The sequence below is a fragment of the Anser anser genome (genome assembly GCF_964211835.1).
Source record: "Anser anser genome assembly, chromosome: 3".
NCBI lineage: Eukaryota > Metazoa > Chordata > Aves > Anseriformes > Anatidae > Anser > Anser anser.
In genome coordinates, this window is record NC_139722.1 from 85,975,021 (window position 1) to 85,993,554 (window position 18,534).

The 18,534-nt window shown below is 42.2% G+C and overlaps 2 protein-coding genes across 5 annotated transcripts in view; both read left to right on the top strand.

The window, feature by feature from the left end:
- The first annotated feature begins 126 nt into the window (after window positions 1-126).
- On the top strand, window positions 127-13,170 carry SULT6B1 (sulfotransferase family 6B member 1). Of its 2 annotated transcripts, none has more exons than XM_083832595.1 (7): window positions 127-800; window positions 3,500-3,612; window positions 3,863-3,952; window positions 4,942-5,068; window positions 5,746-5,840; window positions 6,127-6,283; window positions 7,196-13,170. In XM_083832595.1, the coding sequence occupies exons 1-7, from the start codon at window positions 599-601 to the stop codon at window positions 7,324-7,326; spliced, it is 915 nt and encodes a 304-aa protein (XP_083688721.1). In that variant the 5' UTR covers window positions 127-598; the 3' UTR covers window positions 7,327-13,170. The 2 variants fall into 2 exon arrangements, with proteins under 2 accessions (XP_083688721.1, XP_083688722.1); XM_083832596.1 differs by lacking the exon at window positions 127-800 and adding an exon at window positions 1,703-1,712.
- Window positions 13,171-17,911: 4,741 nt separating this feature from the next.
- Window positions 17,912-18,534, top strand: part of LOC310898120 (uncharacterized protein) — a 515,041-nt gene continuing 514,418 nt past the window's right edge. For all 3 annotated transcript variants that reach the window (XR_014582974.1, XR_014582975.1, XM_083832600.1), the window contains exon 1: window positions 17,912-17,986. The gene's annotated coding sequence lies outside the window, so the exon portion shown is untranslated. The remainder of the gene's footprint in view (window positions 17,987-18,534) is intronic.

Genomic DNA, 18,534 nt, shown 5'->3' on the forward strand with positions numbered 1-18,534 from the left:
CAGTCATCCAGGACCTCTCTGGATGGCCATGACCACTGATAGATGATGGAGAGCGGCCCAGCAATCACATCTACCAAAATGGCAGCATCACTTCCCTCTCGGTATTGTTCTTTTTGTTCTGTGGTTTTGATTTCATTGTTTTCTGTTTCTTGCTTCATGGTATGGGGATGAGTTTATTGCCAAAGTCTCTTGGGACTTTTGTTACTACGGACTTTCCTTTCCTCTGAGGCGCTTTTTTCCTATTAATGTTATTTAAGATTAGTTTTAATACCTTGCTGCTATTACAGGGCAATTCTTTTCCAATTCTGTTCTCCCTGGTGGCCAGGCTTGCTAGTATTACTTGCTCGTAGTGGGATTTAGTGCTAAAGTAATTCCTTCTCTCTAGATGATAAATGGGCAAGATCAACCCAGTTTCTGTTTCCAGAAAGGTGGGAAGGGGAAGAGAAAGAAATGTATCAAATTCTAAGGGTTTTTCAGGAGGGGAGGCAGAGGCAGAAATAATGCCAAGTATTTCTACTCCACCCCTTAAAAATGCCTATTTAAAGGCACTTAACTGCATTAGACCAGCAGTTTCAATCCTCAGCAAAAGGTGGTAAGCATGGCTGAGGAAAGGAAAGCCTTTGTTGATGAAATAAATAAAGCACTGGCCAAGTCTGAAGGCCTTGCCCTGAAGGATCTGCTGTTCTCCTACCGGGGGACTCCTTATCCCGTGACAGTGTGCAGTGCAGAGACCTTCCAAGCCCTGGAGAACCTGGAAGCCAGACGGGACGATATGGTGCTGGTGTCTTACCCCAAATGCGGTGAATACGTTATAAATTGCTCACTGTAGTCTGTGATACTGTAATTAGCTGACACGATAAGGAGGAAAATAACCAACAGAGGATGGTTTTACATTGTGTGGGGATATCGGGCATTTCTAGTACAACCAGAGGCAGCAGGTTTTTGTGCTCATTGTCTCCGTTATGTAGTCTGGTCCACTGTTTTTTTAATATGGTTTATGTTTCTGAAAAGATAAAATGTTTTAGCATTCAAAACTACTTTTGGCTGAAGAAGTGGGAATAAAGTACATAGTTATTATGTATCAGTGGGGCAAGATACCTCTGCCAGTGTGATAAACTGCATTCTGAAAAATATGTTAGTAATGTAATGCAGTGTAATGTACAAAAGCAGTAAAGTTACGCATTAGACTCCTTATAAGAAGTAGAAAGCAGCAGGGCACGGCATCTTGCAAAATTCAAGCAGCTCCTTAGCATTATCATCATATTCAGTATCACTATTGGTTTTTGTTTTGTGATTGCAAATGATAGACTGTGACATGATAGACTGTGACATGGTGGAATTTGAAATCTTGTAGTCAGAGGTCTGCAGAAAGGATGAAAGGTGCAATACGAGCTTTGGAGGGAAAAAACACACAAACAACAACCAACCAACCAGCTGATTTTGATCAGTGTTATAAATGTCTTGTGTGAGATGGTTGCTTATACGAAAGGGATGGGTTTTGTCAATCTAGGAAATCCTTTCCAAGTGTTTCTGCCTTGAGACCCAAGCAGCAGAAGCTTAGGGTTGTCAGAGAAAATGTGGGTCCGGGAAAGGATTTCAGTGCAATAACACGGTAGCTGATGCACTCAAGTTGGTCTCTAATCAGCGGGCCCTTAACCAAGGTCTCATCCAGCAAGGTGAAGAGCACATACTCTTCCTGTGGTTTTGGCTTGGTAAGTTCTGATCTGGAAAGAAACTGTTATGTATTTAGGGGCTTAAGAAGTAAGCTTGTAGTGTTTAGGGTAAATATACAGCAGCTGTGAGACAAAACACTGAGCCAAGAGAAAGAGAGGGCAAATACAAAAGAAGGGAGCTGACATAAAATGTGAAATATGTATCTTTGTTGTTAAGAAACCTTTATTTCTGCTGGTTTTGAGTCCAGGGTTTTTGCTGGACTGGTAAGGACAGGCCATTGACAGAGCTTGGCACCACAGCTTTGTCTCTCAGAGCTTTAACAGTGTCCTCATTCCTTTTAATTATTAAGGAGCATGAAGGTTAAATTACAGTGAAGTCTCACTGTATGAAATGTTTCCCCCAACTCAGGTGTGTGCAGTGGAGAGGAAAGCGCTGACTGATGCAGAGAGACATTGATGAGGTGGGGCTGCAGGCTGATGGAGCGCCTGGCTGCTGTACTTCCCAGGGACAGGTCGTGCATTGAGAAACCAAGACGGGATTTAGAGACTAAGAATTTTAGGTTTATCAGCTGTAGCTTTTTTTTTTATTTTAAATAAACTTTCTGTTTGTGCACATGCAGTTAATACTGGGCAGATGGAGACATGGATTTAGAGACTTTTAGTGCTTCTGGCATTGGTCTTTATGAAAATGGGAGATTGATATAAATTATATACATCACAAAATGTTTTATATATAAATCTTATGGTATTTGGTGGCATATAAATATATTCAGATGTATTATAAGACATGGCATGGCGTGTACACGTTGCATAGACATTATTGTATGAATAGGACACAGTCCTGAGCTACTTTATATAACATAGGGTGAAAGATCTCCTTTCTGAGGATAACTTTCAGCTGAAAGCATGGGGTTAACGCTGTTTGCATCCTGTGTTCCCTCTTAGTGCCTCTGGCAGCTGCGTTCACAGGGGACTCGCGGCATGCCGGAGGCTGAGGCAGCTCCATCCCCGTGGCCCCAGCGGGAAGCCTTCCAAGTCCCTCTGCAAGGACGTGGGGAGGGTGCCGCAGGTGCGGTGAACACGCCGTTCCCTCGCTCTGTCCCACCACCAGTCAGTGGGGCATCCACAGGGCGAGGTCCCTGGGAAGCTGAGGAAAGCAGGCAGCACGAAGCAGCCGCAGGAGAGCATGGAGCTGTCCGCGGAGGTGTGCTGCCCCAGCACAGCTGGTGCCCGGACAGCCACGTGTGGGGAGGCTTCACCACGAGATCCTTCCCATAGGGTCTGGTGGGTGGCAGCTCCTCTGGCATTCTTCTGGAGTGCACTTTATGGAGACAGCAACAGGCACAACTGGGGACGAGCACTGGTGGTGGCATTGCATTGATGACTGTTTCATCCTTGACCCCGTGCAAGGAGGGAGGGGCAGACACTTCTCCACTGCAGAATGGGCGAAACTCCTTGCTCATTCCTTCCTTCTGCTATCAAGACCCTTCCCAAGTGTTTCTCTGTAAAAGTCAGGAAAGCTCCCTTTATTGTCTGTCACAGATTGTTTTATGACTATATTAAAAAGATACTGAGTGCATCATTAAGTCAGTTCTACCCCCAGTGCTTTCCACATATCAATCGTAAGTGAGCCAGGAAGGTCACAGCTAAGAAGCCATTGAGGATCTCATTAACTGACAACATCATTTTGTTTATAATCATTTGAGAGCTTTAGTATTATCTGTAATTTGATGACTGTCTATTATGCTGAATCAAGCCATGTAATGAGAAGGCTTTGAGATCTTATATAAACCTCTTTATTTTGTTCTCTGGGTTTCTTGGTCCAGGTGTGAACTGGCTTATCCAGATTTTAAATGACTTGATATTCACCACCGTCCAGAGTAAACCTGTAAGCACAGAACTACCATTTATTGAATGTGGAGATCCAGATAAATATCAGGTTAGTGAAAAGAACCTACTGAACCACTTAAAGTCTGTTGTTTTCTTTCTCTCCTGCACCCCCGCATGCAAGTTATTAAAATGAAGTCATGCAGCAAGTAAAGATATTTCTCCCGAGAGGGGAAAAAGGATAATCTTGGATGACTAATGCCTTTTGATTAGGTTCTGCTTCACACTGGAAACTCTCACAGATCATTGCTGCACTCATGTAATAAGCCTGTTCTCACTTATTGTTCTGTTTATTTCTAAAGAGGATGAAGCAGATTCCATCCCCAAGGATTCTGGCAACGCATCTGAATTATGATTGCCTCCCCAAGTCTATTTTCAAGAACAAAGCCAAGGTGGGCTTTTTTTTTTTTTTTTCCTTCCTCTCTCTCTGCAAGAACAAGCTTAATTTTTCTGACAGTACCAACACGCAAGAATAATTCTCAGGCTGCATCCTTTTCTTGCACCCATGCAGGTGGCATTGAGGAAAAGCGACTTGGAGACAATGGGAATCTCATGAGTCCTGGGCTGGCTTAGCACCTGTATGCAGTAATACAGTAACCCTAGGGGTGCAGAAACAAGAACAGATCTAGAGGCTGTTAGAGTGCTCAAAAATGGCAGGGGTGTCATGCTTTCCTTTTTTATGCTACTCTTTTCTGTGTACAACAATGGTTGTGGATAGGAATGAAAGTGGCAGCAGTATCTCTGGGACATTGACTGTCTCCATGCAGAGAGCCACACAGTTAAAACTTCAGTATTTCTGTTTCTCAGTCACCGAACAATGGCAGGTACGTAGCATTTAGGAGATGTACCACAGGGGAAGGGAGGAGTTGGTTAAGGAATAAGGGTTTTATTCTTGTTCCATTAATATTTTTTCCTGGTTAATGTATAACAAGTTTTCAGAAGTGTTTACACTTCTCTGAGGATTGCTGTCTTTTAGGATTTCAAGTACATTATTGCCATGCTTTGAAAAATGGGATATAAGTGTAGCAGCTGTGGTTTCCTGAAGGAGAATCAAACAGTTTTTTGTAGCAAGGGGCTAGCAAATGTTTCCTTGCTATTTCCCAGGTCTTAGGTAGTTATGGGATAGTATTCTCTGACAACATTACATTTTTTCCAGTTGTTCCTTTCTACAATTGCTCCGTAACATAAGCAAATCTTAAAAGTGATAAGTGGTCTTTATTACGACCACATTATACATTTGTTCTCAATGCCTTACCTAATAGTGAAAATATTTTGTAGCCCCCAGTAAGTTATTGATTGCAGAATGTTTGGTTATACTTTCATTTTGGTTGCCAGGGGAAATATGTCACCTAAAACTGTTGACCTCTTTCTCCTACTCCAGATACTAGTGTTGTTTCGAAACCCTAAAGATACAGCTGTTTCATTTTTCCATTTCCACAACAATGTGCCAAGCGTCCCCAGTTACAGCTCCTGGGATGAGTTCTTCTCTGAGTTCATGAATGGAAAAGGTATTGCTATAGTTACTGAATGTAGCTGAAGAAGTAACAGAAGAAAATATTTAAAAACAACTAAATGGGGCCAGTGGGAAAACAGCTGTCTCACAATTAGCTTACTGGTGGCCATACCCCATGATAAAGGAGGCAGCTGAATGCCAGAATGGGGAGAAAGTCCAAAATATGCTTTGCTTGTGGGTATTTTGCTCTTCCATGCAAGTGTGTGGGAATCGCCTGGCAGCTTGGTAATGGTATTGGGCTGAAATTATGTCAGTAAGTGATGGAGGAAATGCTACAGATCTGAAATGGTAATGAAATGACAGTTTGTTGTCTTTACTGTTTCCAGGCATGAGCCAAACACCTCATAAGCTACCCAACTTTTAGATTTAGACTGATGTCTAACTTTGGCTTTTAAGAGTTATCTTTAATGACAATATAGAAATGGAGGGGAAGCACAGAGGAAATTCATATATCTGTGCAGAAGCCACTTACATTTACATTACACTTACAAAAGTCCCGTGGAAGTCTCCATCATTCTGTTGTACAGCATGGTACCACTGAAAAGACAGGCTGTTCTGTATGTTTGCGTAGATGTAACTGATGGGTAACAGAAGGTGGTTCTTCAGTTAGAGAGAAATAAGTACACAGTAATAAAAGAAGGTCACACTGATGCTTTTTTCGCTTCTTCACAGTTGGCTGGGGATCTTATTTTGACCATGCAGTCACCTGGAACAAACACATTGAGGATGAGAATACCATGGTCATAACATATGAAGACTTGAAAGAGGTAAAGCAGACCCTGTGCACCAACAGGCAAAACATATCTGAGGCTGTTCCCTGAAAATTGCTGAAATTAAAAGCAAAAAGCACAGGTTCCTGAAAGAGCAACATCAAGTATCTATTTAGGAACAAGTTGAGTCTGGATATATGAAAGCAGAGCTCCAATGTAATGTAGAAGACATACTGTGAAGGAAGATATTGTTTGTAGATGATAGCTATACACACCCCAAGTGGGTAGCTCCTTTGTCAGAGGAAGCAAACTATATAACCCCCTTTCACTACATTGTTTTCAGAATCTGACTTCTGGTGTAAAGCAGATAGCTGAATTTTTTGGATTCTCCCCATCGGCAGAGCAGATCCAGTCCATTGCGGACAGGGCCACTTTCCAGGCAATGAAGGACAAGGCTCAGGAAACTCATGGTGCTGTTGGCTCAGTTCTTTTCCGCAAAGGTAAATTTGTTTACAGCAAACAAACAGCATATTTTGCAAGGTTGGTGAATGGTAGCACTACATTTTGGGCAGATAGGAATTTGGATCAGTAGATGCTTAATCTTTGTGCATAATTTTCAGGGCTAGAAGTTAAGGAACACTGACTGTGCTTCAGGATGCTATCACTTGATTTCATCACAAGGGCCAAAATCATTCAGTAAAGCCCTGTATAATGTGATTAGCAGAAGTGTCCTACAGGTAGCACAACCTCCAGTCATGGTATGCAGTAAACACCAACTAAAAAAAAGAAGAGTCTTGTTTTGGCTTCTGTCAGTACTGGGGGTATCCTGGACAAAGTGCCTCCACAGATTTTTCTTGGATTTTCTAAATAACCCTTGGGATTGCCTAGGAACCTCGCTCAGCACGTTGAATCCAGACACTGCACAGGTTGAGCTGTGTCTTTTAGCCATGAATCAGGCTAGAGCTGCAGACCCAGAAAAACTCAGGCCATGGACTCTCCAAAACTAGATGAGAAGTAGACTGCAGCTTAGGGCAGTGTCTGGTTACAGTGCACAAAGCTCTTGCTGTTAAAAGCGACATCTTTGAACATTCAGAGTTCTTTTCACAACTGCTGGTTGTGTTGGTAGTACTCTGCAGCTGCACAAAGCACAAAGCAGACCAGTAGCTTCCTGTGTCCCCTTTATGTTCACGTTCTGTTGAGGACATCAAAAGTAAAGCAGAGGAATATATTATTGGGTCAGAGATTTTTTTTTTTTAATTTAATTTTTGTTGTTTTTGTTGTTGTTCTTAAAAGAAAAAAGTGGATTATCCTGAAAGAAGATGACACAGGATTTTTTTGTTTTGTTTTGTTTTAAATCATACTCCTTGGTCCTTACAGTCAAGGGTATTATTTTACTTTTCTTTATGTTCCAGGTGTTGTTGGAGACTGGAAAAATCTTTTCACTGAAGCTCAGAACAAGGAAATGGATGCCAAATTCAAAGTGTGCTTAGAAGGAACCAAGCTGGGAGCAAAGTTAAAATATGATGTGTACTGCAAGTCCTGAGCTTCCTCTATAGAATAATCTTGTGTCCAGACAGTTTTCATTCACTTTTATGAAATCAAAGAGAAATCAGAACAATACTTGATTTGAAACTTTTGAATATCTGTGCAATTGCAAGCCTGTTTGTGCTGTCTTAACTTGCACAAGCAATCCTCACTCATACAGTTAGTATATTGACTATACCAGATTCTCTTAAATGTCCTGTGGTTCTTTGGCTTCACTTGTTTTTTAAAACTGATTTTTGCCATGATTTCATGTTACCTAGTAGAATCCTGCATGAAATATATATGTAGTATTTAAACATGCTGAAATCACTGGAAATGTATTCAGTATGTTGCAAGTGATTTCCCAAGAGATTTTTTAAAATAATAGTGAAATGTCTTCTTGATTTTTAGATTTGGAAATTCATAACATTTCAATTTAAAGTGAAATTTCAAAAAGTTTTGTTGGGTTTTGCCACTTTCTGTGTATAGATAAATATGAGAAAAAAAAACAAACTGAAGGAACTCATGGAGAAACTTTCTCCCCCATTCACCACAAATATTTTTGTTTCTTTTGGTAGTGTGAGATCTCATCCTGAGCAACTGAAGGAATTGGGAACTTGCACATGGAGGTTGGAGTCCACCTTCTGGTGGTGGCTTGCTTTGCTGCTCACCCAAGGGAGAAATTGGAAACACATTGAGAATATCTGATTTTGTACATGTGATTGTCAGGAGGACTCTGGAGCACTCCAGAGCACTCACCCTGCTTTGGATGTTGAGGAGGTGAATAAAAAAGTTCCTGCCTGGTAGGAATGTGAGTAAGTGACTTCTTCACAGTATCAAGGCAGGAGGGTCAGTAACCGTTTGGTTCACTTGGTTGGAAGAAGGGTCTTTTTAGATATGAGAAAAGGAAATGTGCTACTTGCATAACTTTGGAAATGTTTTGTGTTATTGTGTAGGTTTGCCTGGGTTACTTTATGCCTGTAGATGTGAATTTGCTTTTGAAATCAACAGCTGTGATAACAACCATTTAAAATCAGTAAACCAAAACTGGGGTACCAGTGAGGATTGCAGAGCAAAATAGAAAATACCAAACCAGAATGAAGTGGGTTAATACCAAACAAGCGAAAGTTTAAAGTTGATGAAGCTTCCCAGACAAATCCAAGGTTCCGTGTAAGTCCTTTGTAGATGCTGGGGAAAAAAAAAAAAAAAAAGCAGCTGTATTTCTCATGTATTTGCCTGAGGTGTAATAGGCCCTGCTGGAGTAGTAGGTTAGTGTCATTGCTAAGCAGTTAACAGAAAGAAGTTCAAAGGGTTTTGGTTGAGGATAATGTTGAAAAAGAAGCACCAATCCCTAGTAAAGTAGGTTGCCTGAACTACTAGATCAGTAACAGCCAGCCTATCTGCTTAAACTGCCATCTTTCTCTATTTAAGCTTTTAATGACGTATCCCAGAGGAGCTCAAGAGGAAATCCCATCTCAAGATACTAAATAGACTACTCTTAAATTATTACACTTTTGGACCAGCAAGGTTATTTAAGCTAAGGTCGCTTAGCCATCTGAGGGAATGTTTTATAGATGGCATTCTTATGTTCTTTCAGTCTGATTTGCAGACTCTTCTCAGTATGTATTCACATATTCATTAATTACCATTTCTTAAAAGAGCATTAAAGAACATCGAGTATAAGACTAGTGAGTGTGAGGGGCAGCTAATTTGTTTGCAGCTTTCTGTGTGTTTTAGGTTCTGTTCTGTTAAAAGTGATGTGGTAGGAAGACACAGAAGAAAGCTAAATGTCATTGCAGAAGGGGAAAATTTGTACCTCCCTCAAACACATTCAGGATGGAAAAGCACAGAAACATTTTCGGATGGTGGTATTGAAGGTCAAATTCAGTGGCCCAGAGTGTTTATGGCTTTTAACAGCAGCTAAACAAAAAAATCAAACCCAACAGCAAAATTAAACTCCATTTTGTGGAAAATCACTAGGCACACATATATTCTTTCAGCCATACATATAGACAGCAATTTTGGTTTTATATTTTCCATTTATATTTTTTATTTTATAAATGTTTTCCCTTTTATACTTTTTATTATGGTACTCAGCAGTAAAACTTTAAGTGGTATTTTTGACAAACAGCATTTAAAAATGTCGGATCATCTGCCTTTTAAAGAAGAGATTTTTTTTCACTCCCTAACTGCAGTTTTTGATTTTTTTTCTGTATTGGTGACCTTTTTCACAATTACTATTTTTTAGCAGTTGTAAGTATTTATGATATCTATATTATGGTAACTGCTAAACGCTAATCTATTAGTACTTTTGTCACCTCCATTTCCCATATGAACTGCTCGATAACAATCATAAAGCAGGAAAGTATATTAAAATGATATCGAAAAAGAGAAATTGGAGGTCTTCTTGGAAAAGAGGAGCATAAACGTATCTTTTGCATGCAAGAGACGGCTCCCTTGTGTGTGTCAATAACCCAGCCAAAAAGAAAAAGAATTTTGGTACTGAATTATAATAAAGGTAAAATGGGATCAAAGCAGACAGAACTGAGCTCAATTTTCTCATTTACAAAATGCACGCATTTTATATTGCAGCATTATGCAGTACATTAATTGGAAAGATAATTAATGTTGAATTACAGTAGAAGTGCTCTAAAAGTACAAGGCACATATGACATCCACAGGAACATCAAATAATTCTTTTCTGAGGGTAGGCTGGTTATTAGACTGGATGCCAAATGGATTTATAATGAAGGGGGATGTGAGACAGTCATACCAATCTTGTTATAATAGCAAATGCCTGGACTTGTATTCTAATGTTGTTTCTTTAGGAAAAGCCCTAACACTGATCTGAATTTTGTCTGAAAGATCACCTTTGGTGGGGATTAGCACCTTCTGTTCTGCTCTTAACACACTGCAGAGCTTGGCAACATACACTGATGGTGTTGAAATGAGACTGATCAGTGGTTGTTCTGAATGTTGATATCGTCAGGAGTGATGCAAAGGAGAGAAATAGAAAACAACATTATGAATGCAAGCATACTGTATCAGTGCTATGTCTAGCACATTGCTAAGGCACTCTGGTAAAATGTTATTTACCTTGTTTTTGGTAAAAGGATGCAGTTGTCACGACTTGCTGTCACACTTTGGATGATATGACATAATTGCTGATAAAATAGTGTATAGATGTTTAGTATTGGCACAGTTTAAGTTGTAACCTGTTACTTCAGTCAGCCATAACCTGTTTTGGTTGTTTTGTTGATTTGTTTTGACCATGTTAGAAAGGTTCTTGATGTGGTCCTTGGACTGGAGACCAGCTGTTGGGAGAGCAACACCTGGCCTGGGTGTCCTAGGCTGGAATGATGGCAAAGGTATCGCCCACTGGTATTGCCATATGGTGAGGGGGCAGCTGTCTGGCTGTGGCACAGCTGCCCATGAACGCATCAAGGTGTGCCCCAGTTACCCCTTCTCTTTCATGTGGCTTTTCTGCTCCTTGCCACAGCCACTGAAGACCAGATCTTGTGGGTCCAAGTTAAATGGCAGAGTGGGTAATGAAGTGACGGTATGGATCCTTTGCTCTCCCTTCTTTCCTTACAAAGCTGTTCAGATGCTAGAAGAACAGCACAGTAGGGAGGTCAGGGCAAGGGCCCACCATCCTGTGTGTTTGGTCTTCGCATGCCAGGTGCTTGGCACCACCACCCAGCTTCGCAGCCGAGTGAGAGGCAGCTGGTGTTGGGAGTAGCCTGAGTACTAACTTCCCTGCTCCCAGCTTCACAGAAATGTAACCATTAGAAATGTGTAGGTGTTGTGCTTCAGTCTTACAAATACTCAGTTTGCATCTGAATGGAATGTTTTTCATAAGAACATTTGGCTTCTGCAAAACCTTTAGAAGCCTGAGGAAGATAGAAAATTATTTTTTGACTTTGCCCAAAATATGAGGCAGTCAGTAACTGAAAGGAGGCTGTGAAACTAATATCTTGGGAGGGTTGTGTACCTGTGAATAGTATAAGCTTACTGACATATGCATGTTGGTCTCCTGTGAGTTCCCTGCTGTTTTGCATTTACAAGCCAATGAAGCTGTTTTCATTACTACAAACAGTCATTAGCGCTCCCCCAGCAGGTAAATAAGTCATAGTTTCATTATTGTGTATTTCTGTTATATCCATAGGCAAAATATTTATATCCGGAGGAAAAAATTAAATATGAGATAATCTTAGACATTGACCATGTGCCCCCCAAGGTAAAATAAAAAGCCTACCAAACGACAACAAAAGAGAAACTACCAAAACCAGCCAACCCCCAAAATGGGACACCTACAACCATCCTTCTTCATGTCTTTTGTCAAGGCACGGAGAGTGTCTGGAACAGTTTCTGCAGATTTCCAGACCGCTCTTTGCTTTTGTTCTTTGTGTGAGTATTTCTGCTGTGTACAATTTTCTTTTTTTCAACGCAGTCCATCCTCTTTTTTCCTGATGGCATGGAATTTTATTTTTGTTTTCAGACTGTTGCTTGTTCAGAGAACTGTTTCCTTTTCTTCTTTATATGTATATATGTATATTCGTTTTTCCTTTTCTGGTGAGCCACTGGGTTTGTCTTCCCTTGTAACTTGCAAGCTCCTGCAGCTTTGGCATCAGACGCAGGGGCAGCCAGTTATGCATTGCTGTGGAAACTTTACCGAAATGTTACCGTACCGACAGCATCCAAATAGCCACCTCACACGGTGAGGCTGTAAGGAGGTGCCCTGGCCCAGGCAGCTGGGGTGTCGCTTGGTGAAGTCTGCCTCCGCTAAGGTAGCATTGAACAGTGGCCTAGAACTTTCTTATGAAGGGGTTTAAGAGGAGGGGAAGTTAACTGGAGTAGAAAAGGAGTAGTGGTGGAGATTGGGTTTCCCTGCACCTAACCTGCCCTGAAGTGGGGTGGGGGGCTAAGCACCCAGCAGTGCCACCTCTGACCTGAACCCTGAAGCCCTCACCGCCCCAAGGGAAGGTTGTGGAGGGAAAAAAACATTCACTTCTCCTCAGGAAAAGTGGAAAAGTGGGGCCTTTTGTGGGGAAGGAGTGGAGGACAGCAGCCAGAGCCCAGGTGTGCACAGGGCAAGGGTGGAGCCGAGGGCTGGCAACGGGAAGGGTGATGCCAGCAATGTGTGTGGCCTGTGGAGAAATTGTTCAAGTTTTCTCTTCTGGGCTGACACTACATGGTCTACTATTAAAGGTGAGATAAATTGTTCTTCTCTGTCTAAAAATATGTTCAGCTCTGAGCCCATAGTGGGGCAAATATATGAGGGAATTGGTTCCCCTCTTGGTGAGTGAGGCCTGTTGCGCAGGCTCTGGTGTGAACGGTCACGGGATGGTGGTGGGGGGGGTGGACCTGGCCCCTCACCTGCAGCTCTGCAGGCTGTACGTGTGCCATGGGTGTCTTCCCCACACCGCCAGAGGTCACCACGTAGGGCAAAAAGCCTTTCGAAAGCCACCTGTAAAGTGATGCCACTGAGAAATGCGTCCACGTTACATAACGTCAGCAGAGAAACGAATGTGTACATGCGTTGTGCTTTGTTCAGTCTTCCTGTTGTCATTCCACGGAGAGTAATGCTCAGGGTGGAGGGGTAAACAAGGCAATAAACAATCTTCTGCAGTTATCAAATGTGAGTTTCTCTGTGGCATTTAATTGCTTTTGCAAGCCATTTTATGCCTCTCTGGCCCCTGTGCCCTGGCTATTGCCATTTTAAATAAGCAATCTGAAGGACAGGAGACAGAGTGTGCATTTTCTACGTGAGTGATTTCAAAGTTTCAGTGCAATGTGGGATGGGTCCTCTAGGGCTCTTTCTCGTTGCGTTTTTCACTGACAATGTTTTAAATAGTTTACAGAATAGGGCCATACAAGTGCTTTGTCCACAAATGAATTGTGTGCTGAAAGCCCAAGGGCAAAGGAAGAGATGAAAAATGCATTAATATGGAAAGACAACTATGTAATGCAGTAGAATAGGTATCATTATTAACTATTGTAAATACAAAGCTATTTGCCAGCATGACGGACTTTCCAGAATAGCAATAATGGAAGCAATGGTAGTTTGTTTCAGAAGGAAAACTGTTCAAAGTTCAAAGTTGTCAAAACCATTGAGAATAAAAGGAAGAAAAGAGACGGTGTTAACTAGGGTACAGTGATGCTGCTGCAGCCTTTTTGTAGTACAAAAGTGAAGATAAATGCTGATCTACCAAAGAAAAAAGGATATCAAAAGAATCGATATGGCAAATTGCATTCATTGAGTAAGGAACAGTTCAGCTGGAAAAAAAAAAGAGAGAAATCAAATCAAACGTGGCATCTGATTGCAAAAGAATGAACATAAATACAGAATGAATTGAAACAAAACAAAACAGAAAAGTTAGGCTGAAATCCCTTTGGGCCAATTGAGCTCCTCATGTCTACCTGCCCACGGATTAAATTTGCATGAAATTTACATTCATTTACATAAATGTACATGAGGTTCTGTTTTATGATACAGCGGCTTCCAGCACATCTCCCTCAGTGTGTGGGGGGGACAAGGACACAAGTGCTAATGAATTCTGCTGTCTGTACACAGCCGTACCCTGCTCTTTGCCTCTGTAGCCCACATGTGGCAGCACATCTCTTTGCTGGTGGGTCCTCTGTATGTCACACGGCCACCCTGCTGTCTCCTGAGACAGTGCCAGGCTTTGCTTCCTGGGCACGGGAGCTAATGAGATGCTACAGCAGGTGAGCTTAAAGAGAGGAAAGGAGCTTAAAAGATTTTTTTCCTCTCTGAAAATAAGGTAATAATTTTTTACACCTGGTGATTACAGCCGTGTAGAAGTGTCACTTTTTGTATCTCTGGAGCCTAAAGGGATGCCAGAGCTCAAGAAGTGCTTTCAGGCTATGTGTTCCCACTTCCCATCTGTGCCTACCTCTAGGAAGCAGGAAGGTGGTTTTGCAGATATGCTAAATTCTGCAGTCTTTTCCAAAAGTTAGCTGAAGGTGATGTTCTCCCTCTGCCACTCCCCTTCAGTGTGTTGGATACTGTGAACCTTGTTCTTGGATGCTTTACCTCTCGGTTGCTGCTCAGGGGACTCCAGCTTGCCAAACTGGGCTGTTTGGCTTGCAGATCGACTGTTCTGGATTTTCAGTTGCTCACCTTGAGGAATCTACGGAGGCGTGTGTGGTTTATTTACATCCTTGGTCAGGACAGACAGCTCTATAACCTTGCAAAGGCAAGAAGTTCTCATGCGTTTGCTGTGGGGTGCTATAGGTATGGCCCCCACAATGAAGCTGTCTTGACTGACTCGTGGAATGGTGAGAGCATATTGGCTTGCACCAAAAAGTTAGCATGTTATTCTGCGGGCTCTGGAGGGAGTACACCATCTCTGTCTTCTTGTTGCCACTTTCCCATGAAGTCACAGGCTTTCCACGTTGTGTCTGTTTTCACTGAAATGCCCACATTGACTAAATTTCTCCGTGTTCGTGGAAGAATAAGCCTTTGGCTCTTCACGCTGCCTAGCAAGGGGTAAGCTGCATGGCAGGCTGGTGTCCTGGCAGTGCCTGCATCTCTGGGGGCATTTGGGAGGTGTTGGGCAGCAGAGAGCCACTGCTGACACTCTGCAGCATGACCTGGAGGACAGCTGGAGCCTGCAGCGTGGGTACATGGGGCTCGAGCACCCCAGCCTCCAGCCACGCTGCCAAGCACCACGTCAATGTATCCCAGGGGGGAATGTGGTGGCATGCACATGATGCCGTGGGGCTGCTCCTGGGTGATCCACTGGGCACACAACAGAAGCAAAGCTGAGGACTAGTCTGCTTTATGGGGTAGTCCGGAAGATGGTGGCTGTTATTTGCATATTTAAATATTGATACGTGCAGCCACTAATCTCTTTAATGGGAAATCTGAGTCTAATTTGATTGCATCCTGGGGTGGCTCTATATGAATCACTTCCTTTTAGAAACGGTTGTTTAGAATCAAATGAAATATTGTATTGCTGAGTTTCGCAGACTTTTGCTAACTTATATGAACATAATAGTTAGTTGGCATTTAATTATGCATGTGCCTAATCCAAAGCAATACAGGGTTTTTGTATGGATAATTGGTAAGTTGTCATGTAGGTGGTTTCTCTAAATGGCTTCATAGCATTTAGAGAACAAAAGAAATTGCACATAAATAATAGGCTATTAGAAATAAATTGGTACACATTTATTCATGGCATCAGAAATGGACAATTCAGCTCACAATGGAGTTCTTCAGAAAACTACAGCTATGGTATTTGCATAAAATAACATCTGAAATGTACAGTTGACTTTGTTTCCCATTTACAATGCCTTATGTAATTACTACAGCAGTCTTCTTGTGAAGAAATCCATTATAATTTGAATTGTATTCATTCTGATGCTGTGAATAATTGTTGACGTATTCAGTAAAATGGGTTTGTTTTCTTGGCCCCTTAAATGTGAGTGAGCCATCCTAAGGGGACACATGTTCAACATCCTTGGAGCCATCTTTTTCTGTTTCATCCTATAAAGTTGTTTGCATGAGAACGGCATAAAATTAATCCTCTAATTAGAAGCTAATTTGGGAATGAGGAGAAAGTTTAGACCTGTATTTTCCTTTGGAGACTCTCAGATGGGAAACAGCTGCTGTGGGGGCATCAGCATCCCTCTGCAGGGGATGAGTTGGACCTTTAAGTGCTCCCCCTCGCGCACTGGAGCGTGCTCCCTGTCCCTTCCCATCGAGGGGAGCAGGTAGGGAATTCGTGTTGCTCTCTGGTTTTGTGCTGTGGGAATCGGATCATTGAGGGGCTGGGAGTGCTTTATCATCAGGTATTAATTTCGTTCTATCCATCTGATTACAAAGTTCAGTCCTAAATAATACATGAAAAGACCTATCAAATGCCCTTCAGCAAAACATGACGTGAGCATGCCCTGTAAGCATCAGGTTGCTGTTTGTATTGTGACAAGCCATTTCTCTGTGCAGAGAGAAAGCAAAAAGCCTGATAGGTTTTCACACTGTTACAGGACAGAGATGCTGAATCAGGGGAAATCCCGAGGGCCGATAAAGTACCTTTAGTTGTTCATAATTTTGTCACTTCTCACCTGAGTGCAATAGTCCTGGGAATGAAACCATTGGCATTTAGGTATTGTCAAAGGTTACAGGGTACGAGGGAAGTACTGGACTTCTCATTTGTTCTTTACATTTGCTTTCCCTAAAATACAGACTCAGGTTCCCAGGGGATTTAGATGGTGCCCTGAAGCCAGACATTTTGTCATCCCCACCCCTGCTCCCCACCCCACAAAACAAAAATGAAGCAGGGGCTTCACCTTTCTGCTTGTTTAGCTGGAGCGATGATGCCGGTGTCCCTCTCTTTCCTTTTAGGGGCAACGTTGGGGGAGATCTTACTTCTAGGTGTAATTCCTTCTTCAGACAGAGGGGTCAAAGCCGCATCTCCCAAGACAGAATGAAAGTGCCAAGTTGCAGGCTCCTGTGATATAAGGGGACCTCAGTGACCTCTTGTACTTAGCTTAAAACAATTGAAATAAATTGGGTAAGACAGCAGGAACATGACATTGACTGGGCCAATTTACACGCTGCTGGGAGTTGGGAGGTGAGGGGCAGGAACTTTAGGAGAGGAGAGGGAAATTACTGTGTCTCTTGGATTGTGCATAGTACATTAGTCGCTGAACTTTGCGTTGTGCTGTGCCTGGTGTGGAGAGCAGTCCTATGAGTGTGCATCAGGCAGGCGGGCAAGCTCAGAGGTCTTCAGGGAGGCTGAGGAATGTCCACGTGCTAATTTTGGCAGGTTTAGACACAGGAGGATGAAAATATATGGGCATGAAAACCATATGATCTTCTGGCTAAATGGAAATTTATATTCTCAGAGTAAATCTTATCTGGACGAGCTCATCTCTCACTCTCTCCTAGAGAGGCTGGACTTGAGAGCAGTACCCTGTCGCTGTCACCTTGATGTCCCTCAGGACCAGCAACAGGACAGCTGGGAAATAAACGGTAAAGAAGAGAGGCTGGATCAGCTTGGAAAAGAAAGGTTTCTGGCAAATGAACAGTGGGAAAATCTAGCTGAGGGTTGCTAAAAAAAAATTCTGTACAACCCAATGTTCTGCTTGCACCTTTTTGTCCAGCTGTCCTCCTGGAGCTTTCAGCTTTCATAGACGTTTATCTATGCTGTATCCTGACCACATCTGAAACAAAAACTTCTGGCACCTGTGTAGCATTACTACTGCTTTGTCCCACGGGCTCTGTCAGCTTGGATACACCTAAAGCAGCACAGAAAATATAGGAAAAGAGGTCATTTGTTTGCTAGCACCTAGAAGGAGAGCGTGTGGGTAATCTCTAGTTCGCAGCATAATTTCTAGCATGTGCTATCTCTGCAAGGTGTTTTGGACAGAAGAGCTTCAAGACATGCCAGCACTACGTGGAAATCCTGGCATCCATCGTCTCTGGCAACACCAATGCCCGAGTTCTCAATTTCTAGACTCTTTTTGTTCCTGCTGTTATTTCTGGGGAAAGTATTCAATGCTACAAGCCCTCCTTGCCTCTGATTACTAGGGAACACCTGCTGAAGATGCAATCTACACCTGTTAAAGATTTGTTAGTCACCTTAAACAGGCTGCTTAGGAAGGGATAACTAGGGGAAGCAGCAAGATGGAGGAGAAGAAGAAAGAGATAGCAGGTAAGAGAACAAAATTGGGTGGGTAGTTGGTGTCTGTGAGTTAAAAATATACTTTTAAAAAAAAACTCAGGAGTATCAGCACTTTATAACTAATTCATTCACACTACAGAAGACTTTTGCCCTAGCCAGATGTTGTGCCAAGACTGTATGTATTCAGGGCACATCTATGTACTAGTGTAGTTACTGCTATTTTTACGCAGAAGTACATTAAGAAACAATTTGTGCAGGATTATTACTCCTGTAAACTTCTTTTTATCAGTCCTACTAATCCCCAAACAAAAGCTGGAACTGCTGTAGTTACTGTTTATTGACCAGCTGAATAACAGTCTATCTCCGGCATTGAGGTTACTGATTTTTTGGCTTTAGTACTAATGAAATTTGACAATGTTTTAGCTGTAGGGGGATTTTAAGATTTATAATGGTGTTGAAAGATTGGTACTAAGAATTAGCTAATTATATTACACAACTTTCTGTTGCGGATTCATTTGAAATTCTGCATGCATAAAAGGAAGCACTCTGAACTCTAGTTTGCCCCCAGTGTTCGTTTT

Coding starts and splice junctions, on each gene's coding strand:
- SULT6B1 (XM_083832595.1), top strand. CDS start 599: ATGGCTGAGGAAAGGAAAGCCTTTGTTGATGAAATAAATAAAGCACTG. Junction 801..3,499: donor GGTGTCTTACCCCAAATGCG/GTGAATACGTTA, acceptor TTCTTGGTCCAG/GTGTGAACTGGCTTATCCAG. Junction 5,841..6,126: donor CATATGAAGACTTGAAAGAG/GTAAAGCAGACC, acceptor CATTGTTTTCAG/AATCTGACTTCTGGTGTAAA.